This window comes from Acipenser ruthenus, chromosome 4 (assembly GCF_902713425.1).
Source record: "Acipenser ruthenus chromosome 4, fAciRut3.2 maternal haplotype, whole genome shotgun sequence".
In the NCBI taxonomy this organism is placed as follows: domain Eukaryota; kingdom Metazoa; phylum Chordata; class Actinopteri; order Acipenseriformes; family Acipenseridae; genus Acipenser; species Acipenser ruthenus.
In genome coordinates, this window is record NC_081192.1 from 100,829,978 (window position 1) to 100,854,622 (window position 24,645).

Below are 24,645 nucleotides of genomic sequence, written 5' to 3' on the forward strand. Positions count from 1 at the left end.
AAAAAATCAGTATGTACAGGCAAACATGCTTTTTTTTTTTTTTTTTTTTTTAAAACAAAATGTAAAAAAAACCACACTTCTGCTGTTGCAAAACGGATGCTTTAGTTTAAGTCAGACTTCATTTATGCAAAACTAGCAAGTAAACAAATAAATCTCTTACCTTACTTTAACATTTGCTGTGATTTACAAAAAAGTCACTTATTTTAGACTACGTCAAGCCTTTTTCAGGTTAAACAAATCGACCCGTTTCATCAAGGTAAGCCATTTGTTTCTATCCATTACAATGTCTCTAGTTGTCCTTCGATTAACAGTATGCCTCACTTCGGCGAGAAAACATTTGCAATGTCTTGCTTTCTTATTCTCGGATGCATACATGCAGATTTGTTTCTATTGCTCTGGTGTTAAATGTAGGGTCGACTCGCCATTTTGTACTTTGTTTTGGCTTTGGGAGCGGGAGTGTTGATGACATTGGTATGAACGTTCAGTTAACACCGAATCAGGAAAGCGAGTCAAAGGTTAACTGCATAACTCTTGTTTTAATTGACTGATTATTTCACTGGTGCTACAATGAGGGAAACTACAATGCTTTATATTTACGTTTGCTTGGCGTGGGAAGTTGGTGGGTGGCGGACAGCGGGGTGGTGATATAACGGGTACAAATAGCACTGTTTTTACATTGGTGACATTCGTTCAGAGAGGATAGCTGGCGGTATGCAAAGGTGGCGTTATAAAGGAGGCGGTATAACGCAAGACAACTGTGTAATTTTTATAAATAAATAAATAAATTAAACTAATTGTGGATGGATGGTGAAAATCATGTCTAAAATTAAAAAGTCCACAATATATCATCAAAAACATTCTGTAACATGTCTGCAACCCTGCCCCTGGAGAGCCACAATCCTACATGTTCACTTACTGGCAGTTTTAAATTAACAACGAGCAGAGATCTGGGAAGCAGCGGAACTCCTCCTAATTAAGCAACTGAATGATCCAATCAAAAAAATTATTTGTTTTATACTTTGCTGTTTGTAATTAGTCATTAAAATGTGTTTGCATCTTTTCATGACTACACCTGTATTGTTTGAACGGAATGAAAAATCGGCTAATAGTGCATTTTACTTGTGTTATAAATGTATTAACTCACAAACTCATTAGTTTACCTTGCATAATGCAATAAGACCTCTTAAATACGATCCTACAGAAGCGTATTGCTGCCCCCTCCTTAATAATGGAAGCATTTTTCTGTTTTAAAAGAGGAAAAAAAATCTGGGTATTTGTTTCTCGTGGCAGCAATACGCTTCCGTACGATCCAATCACTCCGAGTTTATTTCCCACCCCCCAATTGTGATTCAGACAATAATTTCGTTGCAATTGGGACTAACTTGTAATGCAGCTGGAGATAGTTCTGTACTAACCAGGATAGAGTTTAGTACGCAGCTCTGTACTAACTCTGCAAGTTCATTGCAATTGACCCTCTGTCTAAAACTCACAAGGTTTTGTATTTATTATTATTCAGTTCTCATTTAAAGTGATCTGTAAATAATGCACATTTTCCCTACAAAGTTCCACCAATTAACCTCAATCCTGGCCAGTGTGCAACCACTTCTGCTTTTCAGTCCTCTCCCAAACAGATAATGCCATGTGGGCATCGTTTTGATGTTCATGTACTGGAATCTCTTCTACATCTATAGCTTTTTTTTTTTTTTTTAAATTGGGACACTTAGCTGGAAAAAAAGCTGCAAAAACAGAACAAATTTAACAGAGAAAGATGTGCACGAAAAGACTGCTGTGTAACACATGTTAGCAAACAAAGGGTCAGATGAAGTCCATGCAGTAAAGTGGAAAGGAAAAAGAAATACAAACTGAGATTTAGAGAGCAGCAGCTTTACGTCCATAGCTTGGATTCTTGAACTTATTAATAGGACTCTTGTAAATTGGATTCTCTTGCTGGAGTAGAAAATATGATAGATGTATAAAAGAATACATGAATAAAGCAAGGTATGAAGCATGGATAGTTAGAGAGGACATGAACATTACAGTGAAAATTACAAATTAAAGTAAACTAAGCAAAAGATAATATAAAAGTTCCAGATAAATCTTAGTATAGCTGACAAGAGATGTAGACTGAAGGCACATAGATTGAGTTACGATACAGGAAACATTGGGTGTAACCATTACCGAATGGGTGTTTACCAGTAAAGATCCCGGTACCTGAACAGAATACCAAAGCTGCGCCAAGCGCCCGTGACGTAGCCATGCTCACGCCCGAGAGCATAAGAGGGCTACAGACACATGCACTGGTATCATTTTTCCTTCAAACAAGCTGCAAATCATGGACGCAGCGACCTTGAAGATTAACGGTTACATTTCTAATTTCAGGGAACCATGGTTGATAACTCAACGTTCCCTATCAAGTACGAAATGTAACCATTACCGAATGGGTGAGTGTACCAAAGCCGTCACAAGGCAATATTGCAGAATGACCAGACTGCTACAAGGATACAAGGCTACGCCTTGTGCGTTACCATTCGGAACCCCGGTAACAAGTAGCTAGGGCTAAAAAATTGATGGAGAACTCCTCTATGTTATGTTGTAAGGGATTATCCTGAAGCCGCCCTCAACACTCAAAGCCCATGAAGTTGCCATGCCCCTGGTGGAATGCGCAGTGAGCTTTTCTGGAGGGGCAAGTTGGCTTGCTCATAGGCCGTCCTGACTGTCAGTTATTCATTTTGATAGCCTCTGTTTAGACAGGGCTTGCCCATTGGAATTACCCCATAAGAAACAAAACACTGTTCGGACCGCCTCCAACTTTGAGTCCTGTCCACATAATGAGCTAGTGTCCGTGTAGGGCAGAGGATATGGAGCTGTCGATCCATGTCAGACTGGAAAGGAGGTGGCCAGAAAGCAGTCCACAGACTGGTTGATGTGGAATGCCGAGATAGTTTTGGGCAAAAAAGCAGGATTGGTACAAAGCATAACCTTTGTCCTGGCTTCTGAAAAAATTAAGCAGGCTTTAGCAATTGAAAATGCTTACTTCTCACTCACCTCCCATAGGGAAGGTGATTGCAAGCAAGAAAGCCACTTTAAGTGACAAAAGTTCAGCTCAGCTGAATGTAAGGGCTCAAATGGAGGCTTCATGGAGTGCCTCAAGCACTACGTTGAGCCTCCAGTGAGGAACAATATCCTTCAGGAGGTGGCCGAAGCCACCAAGCTCCTTTCAAAAATTGTCCTGCCAGGAAGTGAGCTCCTGGGGAGATAGAGTGAATTTTGACATGGCAAGCCGAAATGGCTGCTCGATAGACCTTCAACGTGGATGGGGATTTCCCCTCGTCAAGTAAGTCCTGCAAAAATTACAGTATTACTGCCATGGGACAAATCGTGGGGTCAAACCCACGAGGCAGAAACCACGCCAGAAAGACACACCACTTGTACCTATACTGGGAACGTGAGGACGCTGCTCTGGCATTTTGCAGGGTGTCAATGACCCTACTGGACAGACCCAGGATGGCTTAATTGCAGCCGTTCAGGGGCCAGACCCAAAGGTGTAGGCTCGATGGGTCGGGATGCCATAAGGTTCCCTGCGCCTGACTGAGCAGATTGTGGCGATTGGGCAGGCTCCAAGGCTGGTCACTCAGGAGCTGCATCAGAGCTGAAAACCAAAAGTCTCCTGGGCCAGTAAGGGGCTACTAATAGCACCCTGGCCCGGTCCTGCCTGATTTGTTCAAGACACAGTGGGAGCATGGCGAGCAGTGGGAAGGCATAGAACAGTTGCCTCGGCCACTGGTGTGCCAGGGCATCTATAGCCAGCAGGTCCCTGGGTCCCGTTATGGAGAACCAAAGGGGGCAGTGGGTAGATTCCTGGGAGGCAAAGAGATCCATTTCTGCTCTTCCATACCTGTCCCAAATGAGGCTCACCACCTCGGGAGTGAAGCCTCCACTCTGAGGCGCTGGGAACGCTCCTGGAAAGGTTGTCTGCCGCCCAGTTTACCATCCCGGGCAGGTGTACCGCCCACAGTGAGAGGAGGTGTTTGTGTGCCTAGAGCAACAGCTTTTATGCCACACGATGGGGACTGGGAGACCTGAGGCCGCCCAGGTGGTTTATATAAGCCACCATGGTAATGTTGTCTGTCCGGGCAAGCACATGTCTCCCTTGAACCTCCTGTAAAAAATTTTGCAGGACCAGATAAACTGCCTGCAGCTCCAAAAGATTGAAGTGGCGACCCTGCCACGGGGCGTTCCATAGCCCCTGTGCACCCCTGCCGTTCCACACAGCACCCCAGCCGTAGCTGGACGCGTCCGTGGTCATGACCTCTCTTCTGGCGACGCTGTCCAGTGTTATGTCTAGACGTAGATGGGCAGGCTGTGTCCACCAAGAGAGCGCCTTTAGGACAGTGGCAAGACACTGTCACTAGGCGGCCCGGGTTCAACACAGGCTGAAAAACCCTGTTATTGAACCAGGCTTGGAGATGGTGCATGTGCAGCAGCCAAAGGAAGGGTCTGGGAAGCTGCTGCCATCAAGCCCAGAAGTCCCTAGAACGTCACTACTGTAAGTGCTGTATTGAGCTGAAAAAACTTCAAACAGGTAGCTATTGTCTGCACTCTGTCTGATAGAGTGGACAGCATGAACTTGGGAGTCCAATTGCACTCCTAGATAGGAGGCTATCTGTATAGGAATGAGCTGGCTCTTTGCACAATTCACCGTCAGGCCCAACCAATGAAGGTGGGCGTTGATGAGTTCTGTGTGGGCCTCTGCTGGAGACTGGGCACAAATGAGCCAGGTATGAGTCCATGTAATTGAGCAATCTGATGCCTCTGAGCCTCAATGGGGCCAGGATAGCTTCCATGCACTTTGAAAAGACACAGGGAGCTAGAGGGGCCAAATGGCAGTACACGGAACTCGTACGCCATTCCTTGGAAAGCGAACCGTAGTAGCAGCCGGCTGTGCCGGTCTCCGAGGTTGCTGGGGCCTTGGGTGTCAGTTTGTCGCTGGTTTGTGCACCTGGGGTGGCTGCTTGGGAAGCTGACGCACCAGTTCCTTTGTGGATTCCCATGCACAGTGAGAGCGCTGCAGTATCTCATCCACCGCATGACCAAAGGTATGCCCTGGTGTAATGGGTGCTTTATCCCCATCAGACACTCGTGCCTGGGAAAGCAATAATGCACAACACTGTGGAAAAAAGAATCCAACAACTGCCACCTCAGTCTACTCAGCAGCAGCACCGATGTACACAATGTAACAGGGCAGTATACAGGACTGAAGACTGCCCAATAAACTTAACAGCCTCAGTGTTACGGAACCTTGGGTACGGTACACATGCGGTGACTTGCACTGGGTTGGTACAGTACCCGTGGCCTCAGTACGGCACCCGTGCGGTGACCTGCACCGAGTCTGTACAGTATCCTTGGCACGCCGCCCTTGATACTGTACACGTGCAGTGACTTGCACTGGGTCAGTACAGTACCCGTGGCCAAGGTACGGTACACGTGCAGTGACTTGCACCGGGTCAGTACGGCACTTGTGCAGTAACCTTGCCCTGCATTACTGCAAGCAGCAGTATACAGGGACTGTATAGCTTCTGGCAAACCCACAGTTGGAACAAGTCTGCTGTTAGCCTAAACAGCCTTCGTAATGGTGTTGCAAGCAGCCACCAAGACGGCAGTGATATACTGTGGCAGACTGAAACAATCTACCAAACGCGCATCAACGCTGAGCCCAGCAGCTGTAACCGTGTTATTTTAATATTTATTTTTAAACCAGAAATACACACACACACAAGAAAGAGAATCTCACAGTAAACAGTAATCACAATATAATTTACATTAATAAACCTGTACACAACAAAGTTTTATTTTTAATTAGTTAATGCAGAGCTGCTGAGCCCAGCAGCTGTGCATGTCTTCTGTACAAGACAGAAAACACACACACACACCAGAGAAACTCACAAAACAGTAATAACAATTACAGTTCAGCAATAAGAATACCGTTCCTAACGAAACAAATGTAACCATTAAGCTTCAAGTTCGCTGCGTCCATGATTGCAGCTTGTTTGAAGGAAAAATGATACGAGTACCTGTGTCTGTAGCCCTCTTATGCTCTCGGGGGTGAGCATGGCTACGTCACGGGCGGTTGGCGCAGCTTTGGTATTCTGTTCAGGTTCCGGGATCTTTACAGGTAAACACCCGTTCGGTAATGGTTACATTTTGTACTCAGGCCTATACAGAAACAATAAAGGCTATGAATCTTGAAATAAGACTCATAGCCAGCACAAGCGACCTATCAGACAAGTTTTTTTCCCCTCAGTATAGGAAGCCAATCTCCTTATTCAGTAATGAAATCATATTTTGTCAAAAACAATTCCATTACAATAAGATATAGAATGACCCATTCAACTTTTAACAAGCAATGCTTTTGAAAATGTAAAAACAGTTTTGCTCACCGTGTCCCATTTAGCATTCATCTTTTCCTTTTCAAACTTGGCAAACTCTCTTCTGTCATGGATGATCATGAGCAGCTTCCAGATGAGGAGGAGAGCGAGACCGATCAGCACGATGCCAGCGACCACACCAGCCACAATCGGGATGATGTCCGGTCCAGTAGGACACTCTGTTTACATAGGAGCAGGAAGGAAAAAAGAATGGCATTTAAAAAAATATGTGGTGAGGAATGGATCCGTAGGTTTGATTCTATCAAAACAGTAGCGCTTTTGTACGGCAACTTCTGGGCCTTTTGCGTACACTGCATTCTAGCTTAGGGTATTTTGTTTCACCACATTGAAGGATAGACTCCACTTAAAAACAGATGCACGCAAAAAGATAAAAATTCATTACGTTAGTCACTACAGTAGTTTCAAATTGAAAGAAAAGTTTGAGATTAAGATTGGTTCCATTCCTAAAAGACTACAGAATCTGGGGTTTCAACTGAACCCCACCACACTTTGTATTCACAGCACTCACCTAGTACGTCAACAACGTGCACATGGATGTCGTTTTCTGTGTTGTTGACACCGTAGGTGAAGTAAAACCAGCAGTCGCTTGCATCCCTCTCTTTGCAGTGAGTGAGTGCTGTGGCCTGACCCGGCTGGGGCAGCTTGTCCCGATCGTTCACCTTGGTGAGGTTGAAATACGAGCAGTCCGCCTCGCAGGTGTCTTTCTTCTCTCCTGTACCGAAGGTTCTGCACTGTACACACTCCCTGCAGAGGCAACGGAACACATTTTTATAAGCTTGCAACAGTTGTGATTATTCAGTGTTTAGGAGACAACAAAAACACTTATTTTTATACCCCCCACCCCACCAAATATTAAAACAACTAATTCAGCTTCAAAAAAATAATTCTTGACTTTGGAGCCAGGCAACGAGCCCCTTTCCGATATGCAGCATTTCAATTTATCTATACTAAAATGCACTGAAAGACTCACTTATGCTCGGCACACACTCCTGGGCACGTGGGGCAGATCTCGCAGGTTGGTCCCTGGAATTTTGGATCTGTGCATTTGCAGGTGCCGCATTCACAATTTCCTCTGCCGTTGCAGATCTGTCCATTCTTCGCTAAACATGTGGATGTATTCAGTGAGCAGTCACAGGCACTGCCAGTATAGTTGGGGGAGCATTTGCATACCCTGCAGACACATTCGCCATTTCCTGCAAATCAGAGCACAAGTAGTTAAAAATCCCAAGACTTATTCAAAGCAATTTAAAAGTCTTCTTGTAAATGCACAAAATTGCTATACAATACAGCTAATGTGGATCGATCATCTTACCACCACAAATCATGTTGTTTGACCGGTCACAGTTGAAGTTGTCACACTCGCAGTATTTGCCAGAGTAGATCTCATTGGGGTTATCCCTCTTTTTGCAAACACATTCTCCACAGATACAGTCTCCATTGGTACTGCAGATATCAGTGCCATTGTCCCGTCGACAGTTAGCATCCAGGTCATCACTGTTCACTTCTTCTGTGCTGCACTCGCAAAGCCTACCAATACGGCCTTCATTACACCTGCAAAATGATTTATTGCAAAACAAGTTCTGAGCACACACGAGACAGTGTTTTGTCTTGGTAAGACATGCACATTTAACAATGCATACAGTAAAATGTAATTATGGGGAGGGGATAGTTTTTGTTAAATATTTCAATAAAGTACTTAATAGCCCACCCGATCTAAATTTAGACTTGGAAATTCTTTATAACCATCAACAAGGCTTTGCGTAGCAGCTGTGTTTAATTCGGAATGCAATTCTTTCTGGTTGTCTGGATAGAAGACAATTGCAAAGCAGTATGGACTGCAATTGTGGGCTGGAACAAGATTAAAGACTGCAACTAAAATAGCCAAGCAACTGAAACGTTATTTGGTGTGGTTCACAATGTCCTGTATTCTTTTGAGTTTGTAAGTAAACAGCTACACACCCAATATATTGTGTATTTAAAGCCGCTCTGTGAAATATATTCCATAATACTACAGTTTAGGTAGTTTGGTTAACGGGGCGGGGCTCCTTTTAGTTAGTGGCAATTATAAAATGACACATTCAAAAGAGAAATTGACGTGCATTGCGTTTTTTTTTTTTTGTTTTTTTTTTTAGCAAATGCTGTTAGGATGCTAAACTTTTTCCCTACCTGCAGGCACCACACTCAAATGTCCCGTTGCCATCGTTACATTTTGGGCTGTTTGGAATTCCTTTGTCATGGCACTCGCACTCGCAGATAAACTTAAGTTTGATTTCAACTTCTTCCGTGAAGCCCAGTGGTTTGATCTTGATTGTTTCATCCTGGCCTTTCTTTGGACATTTGTGTGCAGTAATACTGATATTAAACATGACCTTGAAAAAACAGCAAGCAAAATAGATTGGAAGAAAAATCCCTACAGTCAGAGTAAACTCTATGGCTGAAAGCAACATGTGCCAAAAGTGCATGAAAAGCTATGGTCCAAATCACCATTCATCCTATATATTCTAAATATTCAACAGCTGCAGATATATTTTGCCAAAACCAGTCAGGAAGCCTCAGTTGCACGAGTTGGGGCCTTGGTTCAAATAAACAGTGTAGAGTAAGAAATCAAGTGCATGTTGGCCGGGCAGACCTGCAGAAATATGTTACTGCTACAAAGAAATTCAAACTGAAAACAGACAGTGACCATTCATGCAAGTATGAATTACATGGATCTAAAAGTCTGTAATATAACTAGAATGAATTCAATTTGTAGGTTTTAAAAAAATTAAATTACAAAAATTAAAAATCTTCCTACTTCATCTCCAATGGAAATGTTGGAGCATTTTCTTCCGTTTTCTCCAGTGTTGACGAGCCCGTTCTTGCAATGTGAAACATAATTAATAGTCACCCCCTCTGGAAGCTTGCTGTTCTCAAGGATTACCTCTGAAGACAGAGACTGCAGAACAAAGGGAAAAAGTTATATAATGCATTAGCGCACTGTTCCCAAGAGAAGAAAATTATAAAAAAACATTACCAAAAAAAAAAAATCCATAAAACAAAAGAACACAAAAAACACAAACAATGCTGGCTTCCTGTCTCGCAGACCACACGAGTAACAATGTCTCTTAGATTGCTTTGTGTATAAAACCGGATTTTAAGGCTGGTTACCCATTAAGGCTAAGATCCGCGCATAAAGGCGGAAGGCTGGGTACAAGATAAGATCAAGTGAAGCGAGGGGGGTAATGTCTTCAGCTCCACTCCTCACCATTGGGGCAATGAGACTTGTGACTGAACCACTCATACTTACATTATAAGCATCGATAATCAGCTTGATTACATTGCTGGAGTTGGAAGAGAGAGTTCCTACAGCAGACTTTGGAATGAGATTCTTCAGTTCCTAGAAAAACAAGCCGTACATACAAACTTCATATCTGAAATACATCTCTCACATTCATTGACAGGCCTAGATCACACATCATTTACCAAAACACAACAATTTTTTGGTCAAGACAACTTACATTTTCCCCTGCTAAAGTGTCTACAATAACACTAAAAACTCAGAAATACATTTCTAAAGAAACAAGGTCGCAAAAACAGCCTGACTCCATGCATTTAAAAAGTCTAATTACTGTATGACTGAAGTCAGAATCCACCCAGGGTACATTTTTGTATTTAATCTTTTTATTCAGTACATAAACAATGCTTCACGCAGTCATGACTAGGGATGTGGTCATGGCGGTCACAGAACCTGTGAATTTTGACATTTGTTCCCACGCAGCATGTTCACTTTTGAATTGGTTTCTGTGCAAAAGTTAAAAGCGGTTAGCAAACATCAAAGGTGAATACTTACACAAAAAAAATCTATGTTTACCTTTGACTACAAGCGGGTGTTAAGAACACATTAAATATATGTTTACTTTTCACAAATATTAAATTACAGTATATCACAAACATATTCAAATCTTCGTAGCTGTGAGCATTCCATGAAATGAGTCTGTGCACAATGTCAATTTACCTTGTAAACAGGCTGGAATTCTTCTGTCACGGCAAAGATGGTCTGGATGTTGTTGTCACTTAATTTCTGTACAAGGTGTGCAATAGATGGATAGTCCTGGAGAACAGAGTCTAAAGTAAATTAACAGCATAACAGAAGAGCAATTTCACAAAAAATATTTGTGTTATACAAAAACAAAAAAAAGATTCTGAAAGCTATTCATTCAATAATGTAAAACTGATTTTTATTTTCTGGAAGGAACAATTTAAACCTTTTTTTCCCTTCCTCTTTTTTTTTTTTTTTTGCAGGAGCTTTGAGAATGAAGCCCAGAGTCTGCTGTGTAACCAAAGGTAGTAAATACAATTTAAAAAGCCAAGTTTAATATACAGAAGGGGGAAAGAGCAATGGCCAACGTAAGAAACCCTCAGTTCAGATTTGTACCGATTAAAAAATAAAAATAAAAAAAAAAAACTTGTAGAAACCTTTGTCTATAAAAAACACAAAGAAACTTTGTCTAAATTTTATTTTTTGTGCTACTGAATATCTTCTTGCTTACATAGTAATGACTCATGGTGTACATGCCGTTTTCCAGATGGCACTTTCCATCATTTGGCAGAACTATTCCACCCAGTTTCCCATCTCCAGCAAAGTGGAATCCTGCATCAGTGGAGAACACCAACAATCGGGTGACATTTCGCCAGCCAATATGCTCCTATAAAATAAAATGCAAAAATTAGACAATATCTCCATCTGCTTGTTCAGGCTGTTCCTGATTATGCATGTTAACATGAATCACACAATGCTAACCGGAAACATTTTAACATGGGTATTAAATCCCCTGCAAAAGTGGATGTAGTGCAGGCGACTGTATATACGTGCACTTCAATGATTTTTCCATAGACCTGGAAAACTGCTTATCCAGTTGTCATGAAAGATGGTATTGACATGAATCATAAGTTATTGAGAGTATCAGATGGGGCAGTGGTGAAAGACATACTTACACCACAGACAGCAACCTGCATTATGGCATCAAAACCACCTTCAGGAGAATCCAAGTTTCCAGAAATCTGCTGCTGTCCTACAAGAGTATTGAACTGGTTTCCATTGTTGGTGAGCTTGAGGACATTTTTGTAGCTGAAGGGGCTGGTACAGTTTTGGTCGCCAGTGCAAGGGTTCAGCAGCTTGGCTGGGGTAGTGCTGATGTAGGGCATCACAGTTTTCTCCACAAAGGAGCCGAAACCTAAAAGCAAGACAATACATGACTGACCTAAAATGAACTAATGGTACATGCTATACAGCAGCGGTTTTCCGTTTTCTTTTAAAAAACGAGTTCCTTGTTTCCATGGACAGCCAACTCGAGTGCGCTTGAATTGGTCTGAATTCGAGTTGATAGTGGAAAAAAGTTGCGTTTCCATGCTTTTCCGAGTTACCCAAGGTTATAAGAACATAAGAAAGTTAACAAAACAAGACAAGGCCATTCAGCCCATCTTGCTCGTTTGGTTGTTACTAGCTTATTGATCCCAGAATCTCATAAGGATCCCAGGGTGTCGGCTTCAACAACATTACTGGGGAGTTGGTTCAAGAACCTCAATTTTCTGTGTAAAAAAGTGCCTATTTTCTGTTCTGAATACCCCTTTATCTAATCTTCATTTGTGACCCCTGGTCCTTGTTTCTTTTTTCAGGTTGAAAAAGTCCCCTGGGTCAGCATTGTCAATACCTTTTAGAATTTTGAATGCTTGAATCAGATTGCAGTATATAGTCTTCTTTGTTCAAGACTGAATAGATTCAATTCTTTAAGCCTGTCTGCATATGACATTTAAACCCGGAATAATTCTAGTCGCTCTTCTTTGCACTCTAGAGCAGCAATATCCTTTTTGTAGCAAGGTGACCAGAACTGAACACAATATTCTAGATGAGGTGTTATTAATCCTTAGTGGTCCATTTATTCAGCGCATCAGGTCCAATTTATTTTCACACGCGCTGTTTAAAAGTATTTTTTTCCCACAGTAAAACAGGTTTAAAAGGCACTGCATATCAACAGGACACTCAGTACTGCATCTCCAGCAAATGTCTGATATTCTTTGAGCGCTGGATGCAGAAGCAGCTATCTTGTTTATGTCTGTGTTATCTCTATGTAGTGCCGGGGCTATCGGTATACATGAGATACGCCCCCTTTTTTTCCCGGCTCCTATCGGTCTCACTCGGCCATTGAATGGTTTTCTTGGCTTTTTCTGGAGAAAAAATGACTAGAGACCGGTGTTTCACGTCTTTTTGATGATGTTGGACAGGGTCCGACATTGGATCGGATTCCTTCTTCAATTTCAGTATCTCCCATATGTTATTTATAATGCACGTTTTTATTGCCTGCGTGCAGTTCAAATGTCCCGTTATACAATATGTTCCCTCCTCCTACAACATTTTTGATTGACATTTAGTGATGTAATTTCCTCCCAGCCCAAATTCAGACTTTAGAATTCAGGCCAGCCGGAGGAGTGAAATCGGACCAGAGAATTCGGGCTCCAGCCCGAATTGAGAGCCAACTCGAGTAATTTATAAACATGGAAACTGAGGTGTGGGGGGGAAACTCGAGCATGTATCCAGGTTATGTGGTTCATGGAAACATGGTATAGGTAGAAGTAAATGTTAGTCCTGTTGGTGATGTCAAAAGCCTTAGGTTTGATTTGTTTGGGACATGCATATTCATTCAGCATGCCTGATCTTGATGAATTCTTACCAATTCTAAAATCTGAAGTAATGTCTTGCATTTCACGCATCAGATTAGTTCCGAGATTCTTCACATTTTCCAAATCATCCTTCATGGAGAATGAGAGATCCATAAGGTAATAGAGATCAATGGGGTAGTCCTCTGCTCTTTTGAATTTCAGTTCAAAGGTCTGGGGTTCACCTGTAAAAAAAGAAAATGAACATTATGGAGTTTAACACACCCCCTGTATCTCTCCCCCCCCCCCCTTGTTTAAATAAGGTGTTGCTGCCAGAATGGTAGTGGGGACACCCAAATATAGCATACCCAGCAATACACTGTACAGACCTACTACTAGACAGACAAGCAGCACTGACAGCTCTGCAGAAAAGCAAGATATTGTTGAAACAATGAGACATCCCTACTGGGAGCTATGGTTGACGGGTCTGAAGAGCAACAATATGTTTGAAACGCATGCTGTACCTTTAGCTAAACAAAGAGTTTTGCAACATGCAATAGGTTCTCAATGGTAATGTACTGATCTGACATTTTGTGTCATATATAGCTACCTGATCGCAGGGTTAAAGCCATTTTCTGCGGCTGAATCTGCGTGATATCTTCTGGTTTCCGTTCGTCTGTGCCATGATTGCGGTTTGTTACTGGCTTGTTCAGAAGCACTGTTTTATCGCCTCTGGGGTTTTCAATCTCTGTACACCGTTTTTTGAGAGATTCAAGAACATCACACCTTGCCGAGGTCGGCTCCCCTTGTTTTAAAAAATCCTACAGGGTACAAAAACAGGCAATGAAATGATAAGGAAACTTGGGAGTTGTTTTGAATTTCCCCTTTTCTTCTCTTTCAGACTATTTTTTGCTGTTTAGCCAATTAAACATTCATTAAAAAATTGAATTTAAGGTATAATTTGTCTTCAAGTGCAATATTTTTTTTATATAAATAGGTAGATCATGTAATAGTTTTAAAAAGGGGCAGAAATCCAATTTCCTTAACTCTGTCCTAATTCTCCTCGACCTCTCTGCTGCCTTTGACACTGTTGATCACTATTCTACTATCATCTCTTGCTGACCTGGGGATCTCTGGCACTGCTCTGGCCTGGTTCTCCTCCTACCTCTCCAACCACACTTACCAGGTAACCTGGCGTGGAGCAACCTCCACACCTCGCCCTCTCTTAACAGGAGTCCCCCAAGGATCAGTCTTGGGTCCTCTCCTGTTCCCTCTCTCTACACCCGCTCCCTGGGCCCCCTCATCGCATCCTATGGTTTCTCATACCATTTCTATGCTGATGATGCTCAGATTTTCCTCTCCTTCCCCACCTCTGACTCCACCATCCCCTCCCATATCCCTACCTGTCTGTCTGCTATTTCCTCCTGGATGCACTCGCATCACCTCAAACTCAACCTCTCTAAATCTGACCTCCTTTTCTTTCCCTCCTCCTCTCTCCCTCCTCTGATCTCTCTATCTCTGTTCCTCGGGAATCTACCACACTCTCTCCCTCCCTAAGAGCCTTGGAGTCACCCTGGACCCCTGCCTCTCTTATTCCCAGCACATCTCCACTCTGGCACGCACTTGCCGATTCTTCCTGAGCAACATCTGAAGAATCCGACCCTTCCTCACCAACTACGCCACCCAGATCCTGGTCCAGGCCTTGGTACTCTCCCGCCTAGCCTACTGCAACTCCCTCCTGGCTGGCCTCCCTGTGTCCACCACCCGTCCGCTCTGGCTCATCCAGAACTCCGCTGCCCGTCTGGTATTCTCTCTGCCTCACTTCTCCCATGCAACTCCACTACTCCGCTCACTCCACTGGCTACCGATCACCGCTCGCATCCAGTTCAAGACTCTTGTACTAGCCTACAGATGCCTTGACCAGACTGCACCCAGCTACCTCCAGACCCTCATCTCTCCCTACATCGCCACTCGACCTCTCCGCTCCGCCTGCACTAGAAGACTGGCTCTACCTCCTCTACGCTCCCCTGCCTCCAGAGCCCGCTCCTTCTCCACCCTCGCTCCGCAGTGGTGGAATGACCTTCCTACAGATGTCAGGACCTCCGTCCCTGACCACATTCCGGCGCCTCCTTAAGACTGCACCTGTCAGACAGCACCTGTAGAACTCCTCTGTTTTTCCCCTGGGACACTTATCACCCTTCCTTAAATGCACTTTACTTGCTCTTACCTGCCCCCTATTTTACTGCATTTAATCCTGTACTTCAGAGTACTGCAATCTGCCAAGTGTTTAATCTGTAGTATTTTGTATTTAATCATATCCTAATGTAACTATCACTGACACTTATCTGCTGTATTATCGAATTTTATTTTGTCACACTTGTACTTGCTTGAACCAAAGTCATTGTATTTATCTTGCTCTTAATTGTATTATTACTTGTACTGTGATACTTGAAATGTATTTGCTTACGATTGTAAGTCGCCCTGGATAAGGGCGTCTGCTAAGAAATAAATAATACATAAATAAATAACAGAACACTTGCACTTACAACAGCCAGTCTTGTTTTTAAAGCTGGTCGCGGAACAGGCAAATACATATGGTAGTATTGGTAGTGCATTGGACTGGCCCACATCCCCCAAAACAAACAAATCTCAGTTGAGAATTGCAAGAGATGCTGCCAACACAACTTTACCCACTGCTGTCATTTGAGGCAGAACGGATACTAATAAGAGAAAAAAACCCTTATGATTGGTTTAATCAACCAAGTCTTCAATTGAGATTAAATGTAACATTTAAAAAGACACTTACTGGTTCAGTACACCATCCACAATTTGCACCAACTTGTATACACTCCCCACATGACTTTGCATTGGCTTTAATACAGTCATTTCCATCTGTAAAAACATTCATAGAATATTAAATAATAATAATTGGCACTTTAACAGGTTTTGCATTAGGCGTGCTACTAGGACTAGCTTGCTGACAAGCAAAACAAAGAGCACAGTTGTACAGTCAATTCAAGGCCAGACTGTAGTGATTTACTGTATAATATGGATACTACTGACCACCTATTAATTCACTGCCACTGATCTGTAACAAATATATGTACACATTAAGTTTCTAGTTCAGTAAAAGTTGGCATTATAAAATGTGTGACAACTATTCAAAGCAGTAGTGCAACATTAAGGTACCCTACAGTATTTGAAATAAACTTGCAATGCTTTTATGAACATACCACATTTTATATATATTATAAAGCCCCCCCCACACACACACACACAAAGGTAAAATAAATTAATAGGAATTACCTTGCTGAGCATTAATGTAACACAGCAAACATCCCAGTAGCGTGCATATAAAAAGGGATTTTAAATCCATCTGAAAACAGAAAGGAAAAGAAAGGAACAAATGAAAGTTAGAAGTACAAAACAAATAAACCTCTGTGCAGCTACCTAAATCAAGTCAGTCATGTTTAATACAAAACTGTACCAAAATAGATTTCACACTTGCACTGGAAGCATTCCAACAAAACCACAGTAGTTTGAGAACTCTCTCAATGGGTTAAATTATTCCAAAATCTGCTGGGGTTCCATTTCAAGATGACTCAAGATGGATTAACAAATACGGAAGAATCTACTTTAGGACAGGTTAAAAGAAGCTGCAAAACTTGGGGTTGACTATATAGCACAGTGAATTCGAATTTGTTGGAAAATTAACGTACAGTACTATAAGATTCTGTTACTACAAGTACAAAGAAAACAAGACTTATTGGTCAACAAATGATACGACAGTACCAGGCACTGAGGTCCCTCATTGTGTACAATAAAACAAAAAATGTCAAGTTACAGATCGGTCCAATTTTTGCGTGAATGGGGAGACCAGATTCAAATAATTTCTACAGTGAATTTATAAGGAATCAGGGTTGCATATCATGTTTCATTAGCCAAAATGATAGTTTAGATAAAATAGTTTGAACCGTCACTGGAGGTTTTCAGCCTGTTTCAACAAGTCTTGAAACCTGCTTCACGGCAGAAAGTACAAAAGTCACAGAAGAATTAGCAGAGCTGAACCAAAGAATAGTTTATTTTCTACATCTAAGCAATAAACAGCTACAGTAAACAGAAACCAGTGCTGTCAATTCCTGTTTTTCAATTCCAATTAACTTCCAATCATTCAAAGGAACTGGAATTTATATTTTAGATGTTTTTGCGATTATTTAACTGCTTTCATTTCAAGCCGATTTAATTGACCAACAGTGACTTCAATGTAGGCTAGGGCTGTCAGTCAAGCCTCAAAATAGCAATCGATTAATCGTTGCGTAAATATTGTACCATACATTTTCATTGCACTCCTCTTCCCGCAACATTATTATTTTAATATCATTGCAGTTAAGTAAAAGCTTTTGCACAACAATTTAATGCGATGTGTAAATTGCGCCTTGGTAGCGCCAGGAGAGAAAAAAAAAAAAAAAAAAAAAAAACCAGACACAACATTCGCGACAAGCCTAAAGCAAGTTTAACATATTACATGAGTGTTACTAAAATATTTATTCCAAACAGATTACAGTACTTTGGAATGTAATCTATATAAACTAGACGAGTTGATAAACTGTTTTAATCAGCGACAGCTGCAGCAACACGTATTGCATCTTGTTAATACTGTACCACCTAACCTTCACTATCGGTGAAACGCACCTAACAATAATAATACATTGATTTACTTACCACATCATGCATACCCGCTAGCTGATCCTTACTCCAAAATTGCGTTTAACATAACTATCATTGATGGCTAGCACGGTTGTCTTTGCAGCCAATCACAGTAAGAATAGGAGTATTTGAAGCTACACAGGTTAGCATAAAACCCCCAGTCCAGCTACAAATCCAACTGGAACCATCATCAGAGGCAACCGCTATAAAAAGGTGCCTATAATATTACTGTTTTAACATGTTCACCGAGTTTAAGAATTTAATGTTAAAATAGAAGTCCTGTTTCTGCGCTCATCTTCATATATATGTTCTGTTTCTGTGCTTATCTTCAAAGTCTTATTGGCTGTGGTCAATAAAGCGAATAACAGCTGTTGTCTCTGATTTTATTTGAATACTAAGTTTTTGTACATTAGTTCAAAGTCACATTGCAGTTAAAATGGAAGGCTCTTTTTAATGCCTACCCCATCCAATAAAGATTGTACAGTATTTATCGAGATTACTCATGACTTCAAAGTAATGTTGCATTTTACTTGCTGAAAATACATTGTTAAATTAAAATTAGAAGGTAAGTTACTCCCAGACCCAAAACCTTACCTGTAGCACTGGTTTTATTATTATTAGGTCTCAAATCCTAAAATTCTAGGTGATGCAAAACATTTGGCCACAGCTGTAGATCAACTGATGCAACATTTGGTTAAATCCCACCATTCACGGGGAAGCAGGTTTTTAGAAACATGCTTTGTTCAAGTTTGTTTAAGGGAGCATTTGGAAGTTCTAAAATAGTGGAAAGGTTAAATATAGCACGGTGCCACTGCGATCTTACTGCATGTCATACAGAAACAAGATGGTTCTGTGTAGAACAGGCCAGGCTGCTGCTACACTACGAATGTGCAGGTTATACAATTGGCTGGCTGGCAGGCATATTTCCTGCAATTATGGGAGAGAGAAATGGATCTCTAATACATGAGCAAGTACAGGAACATGTGTGGAGTAAACAGGAGTAATTGTAAGGCCCTGCTGTGTGATACAGTAAGCCTATAAGGGAACTTCCATATCCCAATATGAATGGAACACAGATACAGTAGACTGCAGAACACACAAGAGAGCAGGCATCTAATCTGCACAATCACATGTAGTCTTTCCAAGGATGGTTATCAATATAGAAGATCTAAAGAACCACAAGTTACTTCAAAAGAGAAGTTACAGCAACTTTCAACAGTGAATGTTTGCAAATATTATACTGTACTTGAAATGTGAATTCCATTGTCTACAAGCAAACAATACTACAGTACAACAAAAGATATCTGTGTGTGTGAAGCGTTATCCTAGGGATCTTTAAAGCAAATCGTCAGTAAGGTTTTTTTCCCCCCATCTATTAATTATTAATTTCCTTTTATTATAAAGCCATCAATACGGTTGGATTGTAAAATGTAGGCTACAGGTGAGGAGAGGGTGGTTAGCAAACAGACTTGCGTCTTCAGAGTTCAGTTAGCCAGCTTTTACAGCATTTCAGTAAGTAAAAGGGAAGGATTGAACCCTAACACCGTGCGAGGTGGGGAATGCAGGGGAGAAGGCGTTAAAGTCTTAAAGTGTCAGACGGTACTACAGTACATATTTCACAAGAAATGAAGAACGTGCTTGGTATTGTTTATTTATACCATCTGCAGTACATGTTTTCTTCAGGGTGTGACCTACTGTAAATGCTCCTTTCTTTCAGCTCACCATGCTGCTTAAAAGGGGAATATGGAGTGGGAGGTCAAAATGGTGGCTTCAGTTCCAATAGCTTTGAGTTTTATCTAGTATGCATATTTAAAGCATCCCAACAGTAGCACAGCAATTTATTTTTGTATTCATCTGGAAAAACACTGACTTATTGTTAACAAATCATACAATGTCTGAATGAGAAATATATATTTTTAGTCACAACATAAATGAATAATTAAGTCTAAATAAAAAACTTAAGGTTTTACTTGAGTAAATGACTTGCCATGTCAAAAGGCTTTCACAGTAAAGTACTGTAAAGCAGGTCCACATTCAGGCTATTCCCATATGCTTGTATCACATTTTCCTTACATACTGCCCACCAGGGTGTGACTAATGATAAACAGACTACCTTCTTTAGACAAACTGCAAAATCCCAACAGTGTTTATAAGTAAGAGTAATGACATACAGAGTAACGCATGGCTAAAAAGGTTTGGAACGCCCAAACATTCCTCTGGGATGGAATCTTTAGGAAGATCTGGACAAGCACTGCCCTGCATTACAGACATAAGAGCACAGTGGATCTGTTCCCATATATGGTGATGTCATTACTGGCCTCCCCTCAATAACTCACTCCTACTCCTCTTTTGTCAATTACTCGTTTCCGTTAACCACTCATCAGCCAAAAAGTAACCCCTACATCCTGAGGCCATTTAACTGGGAGAGTGCATACATCTTTACGAGTATATTTAAATGGCGAAATGGTTACTAAAGTACATGTATGAATACTGTATAATTTACTGTTTTCCTGGTTTTGGATATTTCTTGTGTGTTACTGTTTGTACAACTAAAAGAACATTACTGGTACTGAAACACCACCTTTAAAAAACAGACCAGTATTAAACCTGAAAATGATGAGTAAATCTCCAGGAAAAATACAAGCCATACCAGTAGAAGTGTTTGTAGAAGTAAAATCAACATTTAAAAAGTAGGTGCTTTGTGTCAGAAATCTGGCTGCTTACTGTACACACTACAGGAACAAACAAATAACTGATACAGTAGAAAATGACAAAGGTATTATGACAGACCTACACTATTACTGTATATATATTCAGTCTCGCAAACTCAGTGTTCCAGGTTCCATATAATGTACTGTACACATTTACAGAGACAGCTTGTGGAATCAATAGAATGATAAACTAAACTACTTTACATTTTAACAGGGTTAAAATGCACAATTGAACCGAGGTGTACTAGGTTTATACCAGAAGTATGTATTTTACACAAAACAAAGGGGACTGAATGTACAGTGGGACACTGGAAGACTAACGTAAAAGATAAAGCTGCAAAACAACGTAACCTTGCACTGCCCTTCCACCCCCCAAGGATTGCTAATGGAAAGCAGAAAATCACCCACATACCACTCAGTACTCTTCAACATGTTCCCAGCATAAAATGAATTGAAGCGAGCCGACAGCATAATGGTTCTTTAACAGAAGCATCAAGCAGCACTGTGGTGTGAGTGCAACAGGAAAACTGGAGGAGAATATTAAACAGCCTCTCTAAATGAACAAACAAAGGACAATAAAGGCGTCCTTGCTCTGAAGAAGGCCTCTGCTCTCTATACTGCTCTGTACTGTTATGAACATAGACAATCTGCCTACTATATTAGGACATCTTGCAGCTCATTTCAATCTGCTACTGTGTGTTATCCATTAAGTGGGACAAGTGGAACAACCACACATTTAAAATTACCCAGTACAGAAATAGGGTTGTATTTCATTTGATCTCAAAACAAATTACAACTACAGCAGAATGTTTATTTGGGGCGTACTGGGGGGGGGGAAAATAAGTTATAAAAATCTGTAACCTTGCCTGTTTTATTCCAAAGAAGATGTACCTAGAACAGCATTGTGCATTCAGTTACGGGAACGCACATAATTAAAGAAGATGTACAGAACAGTATGTGCACTGTGCATTCAGCTACGGGAACCAGGGCCGGATTTAAGGGCGGGCAACCGGGACATTTGTCCAGGGCTCTGGGCTGCGAGGGGCCCACAGCCCAGGTTAAAATTAATAAATAAAAATTGCTATTTTACAGTTTGAAATTCAATTCACTTGCCCCGTCATCATGCCAGCTAAACACTGGCGTCTCTTATTGGCCACGCACACACAGTAAGACGGCGAGACAGACAGCGTGCGAGACAGACTAACAGAAAACAACTGTGCAGCGAAATTAAAAAAAAAAAAAAAAAAGGAAATGCAAGATAGTGAAAGATGCCTTCTGGAAAAAAATCCAGAGACTATCACATTTCGGTTTTAAATCCCTTAAAGATGAAGTAACGACAACAAATGAACCTGATCACACAGTCGACAAGGGTTTTAGCGGCGCTACTGGTCCTAATAACGGGCCAGAAGAATTGAAAAATAATGCAGAAGGAGTCGGACCCAGTCTACCCACACCACCAATTAACAATCAATGTAACTAATCTGCCTTTCGCTTTAACTTATAGTAAGGATCCAGATGAATGGAATGTACTCATGAATTTAAAGAGTGTACTTCTAAACTAAAAGTATGGTTAAAACAAAAACAAATCTGATCACTAATTGTAAATTACTGTTTTATTGGAGTGGCACTTTAGTGTGTTATTATTAGCTGTGGATTAGTAGATTTTGCAATTCTCAAATTCAGGGGTGGGAGGTTGATTATTATTATTTTGGTACTATGAATTAGCCGTTTTCTTTTCGTTATTATAACTATGCATTTGTTTGGAGGGAATAATTGCATTATGTTTGAGGACATAACTTCAAGTTATTTAAACTATCAATTGCAAATTGCTCCCGTCTGTAAATGTTACTTTATTTGTATTTTCTTTTTCGATATTTGTTTATTTTCTTCCTTTCTATACGCCTGCCAAAAACAATTAGCTCATAGCTAAATCTGGGTGCAATACATCTTATGACATGTCAGAAATGTAAAAAATGGTATGTTATCCCTGTCAAATAAATACGTAAATAATAAATAAAATGTGTGCACGAACCGCTTCGCATATACTGGACAGAGGACAGAAGTCACTGCCAGAATCGGTGTGACAACTATGTTGCGTCAGACAGAAAAAAAGGAAAGGAAAGGAAAGGGGGGTGGGGGGGGGCTCTGTTCTGGTTTCTTGTCCTGGGGCCCATGATACCTAAATGCGGCCCTGATGGGAACGCACATAAATTAAAAGATGCTCCGATTCTATGGGGTGTGAAGAATGTATGAAACTAGCCCAACCACATGCAACACATCTAGCTTTCTAGACTTACAATAAATAATTTGTACCACATTTAGAGCACTGATAAGCATGGTTCAAAATGGCACTCTGGTGCACTAGTTAATGATTAGCTTTTACTATCAAGCACACACCCCATTATCTTGCCAATAAGGGTTACTCCTCCTAAACTGCTATCTTTGTTTGCACAGTAGAATTCTGAAAAACACATATATACATACCTCCTGTTTTCAGGCTTGTCTTTTCCAGAACTACAGAATTTATAACAAATTGTGTTTGCCTTCCACGGTCAAGTGATTACTTATTATGAAACGCACGTGACCCGCTTTGAAAGGATCCATCTAAGCACAAAAACAGTTTGCAGCAGCCTTGCTTTTATGGTTTTTGAACACGCCACCAAAATTCATATGTAGCGCAGACACAACCACATGCACCTGTGCACGCTGTTGTATTTTCACTGATTATGGCAACAAACGCTTAATTTATGTTTCAGTAACCAGGAAACTGCCTGCTGAACATCTATCTGCCAGCTGGTTGTCCCTTCCTCCTGGCAAGCTGGCCAGGAAGCTCATCTGAATCGCACATGAAATTACACAAGAGACTGCTTATCTTGTGCAGTGGTGCTACAGTACAGTCTACTTAAAAGCAAGATGGAGAGACGTTTAAATTTGGGAAAACTAAGATTCAGCTAAACTGTAATCATGGATTGTCACAGATTTCTGTTGGATAGCCTGATGTGCAAGAACTGTAGTTTGCCAAGGGTTGTCTGCAGGTTTATTTTTTAGAACCTGGATACTGCACAGTGCATTACACCTTAGTTACTACTGTACTTTAGCCAAGCCTCCATCTGGACTAGCCTGCTTAAATGGCATTCACGCACTACCTAATCTTTACCTTTAGGATTTATGTTTTATATTTATTTCTAGATTGTTATAGTAAAGCCACAATTGTACTGTTCCAAAAGCCAACTATGAAGTATTTTGGTAAGACAATGTTTATACCTTGCAAAATATGCACATTTACAGTATGAAACTCTTCTAATGTGTAATTCTAATCTTGTAATTGGTGGGTACAGCACAGTAGCCTGCTGTTTTGTCAGTTTCTGTAAACATCTAATGGGTTCAGCAAGTACTTTTACTAGCGTCACATGTTTTCATTTTAGACCAAACCATAAACATAAATTAGTAAACACAAAAATAAAAAATGTTAGCACTAAGAGCAAGAATTTAAAATGAAAAAAAAAAAAAACGTACAGTAGATGTGTTAAAACTGGATAACAAAGGCTCACTTTACCTACATGAATTCCATGTAGCCCACAAATTACCTATGCAGTTACAGCTAGCCTCGGCTCTTCACTCCTCTCCAGTATTATTGATGGGGCCACATACTGTACAGCAACAAACACCCTGTTACTAAATATACATCTTCCTACAATATCTTCCAGGAGAGGGGCAGGGAGCCAACCCCAGGAAACATGTTGTTGGCTATCTTGGCTCTAAGTCTCACCTGAAGGTCAAAAGTACTTTGTTTGTTCTGTTCCAGATGGGCCTGCGCTACAAAACTTTTCTGTTTAACAGTGAAGACACTACAGTAACAGATCTTGTTGAAATGTTTGTGTTAAGAATTGTGTTATTTTACAAATCAAACGGTTTAAAATTATTGGTGAACTACACACAGTAACTTTTCGTTTTAAAACACACATCTTTTAAATTTAACAGCTTAATAAAATGCTAATGCCATCCAAAGCTGCATCAAAGACACTCTGTGCTCCAAGCATTTTGTTAGCCATCGTGTTTATGCTGCTGCATTTTCTTTGGCCAAAGCCGTCACTGTGATACCAAGCCAATTAGGAGGCTTGTGTGTTACAGACAAGCTGTGAAAAAGA

The 24,645-nt window shown here is 41.0% G+C and overlaps 1 protein-coding gene across 2 annotated transcripts in view; it reads right to left on the reverse strand.

The window, feature by feature from the left end:
* Positions 1 to 24,645, reverse strand: part of LOC117399965 (integrin beta-1-like) — a 33,378-nt gene that overhangs the window by 2,667 nt on the left and 6,066 nt on the right. Inside the window, exons 2-16 of one of the 2 annotated variants that reach the window (XM_059023266.1) lie at positions 16,386 to 16,455; positions 15,886 to 15,971; positions 13,690 to 13,900; positions 13,154 to 13,324; positions 11,421 to 11,659; positions 10,976 to 11,131; positions 10,441 to 10,536; positions 9,733 to 9,822; positions 9,241 to 9,381; positions 8,613 to 8,815; positions 7,759 to 7,997; positions 7,417 to 7,639; positions 6,955 to 7,190; positions 6,438 to 6,604; positions 1,864 to 1,947 (exon numbers count right to left, since the gene is read on the reverse strand). In XM_059023266.1, the coding sequence (XP_058879249.1) occupies positions 1,870 to 1,947; positions 6,438 to 6,604; positions 6,955 to 7,190; positions 7,417 to 7,639; positions 7,759 to 7,997; positions 8,613 to 8,815; positions 9,241 to 9,381; positions 9,733 to 9,822; positions 10,441 to 10,536; positions 10,976 to 11,131; positions 11,421 to 11,659; positions 13,154 to 13,324; positions 13,690 to 13,900; positions 15,886 to 15,971; positions 16,386 to 16,455 (2,406 nt within the window). In that variant the 3' untranslated portion in view covers positions 1,864 to 1,869. The remainder of the gene's footprint in view (positions 1 to 1,863; positions 1,948 to 6,437; positions 6,605 to 6,954; positions 7,191 to 7,416; positions 7,640 to 7,758; positions 7,998 to 8,612; positions 8,816 to 9,240; positions 9,382 to 9,732; positions 9,823 to 10,440; positions 10,537 to 10,975; positions 11,132 to 11,420; positions 11,660 to 13,153; positions 13,325 to 13,689; positions 13,901 to 15,885; positions 15,972 to 16,385; positions 16,456 to 24,645) is intronic. The other variant, XM_059023267.1, reaches the window with a different exon arrangement.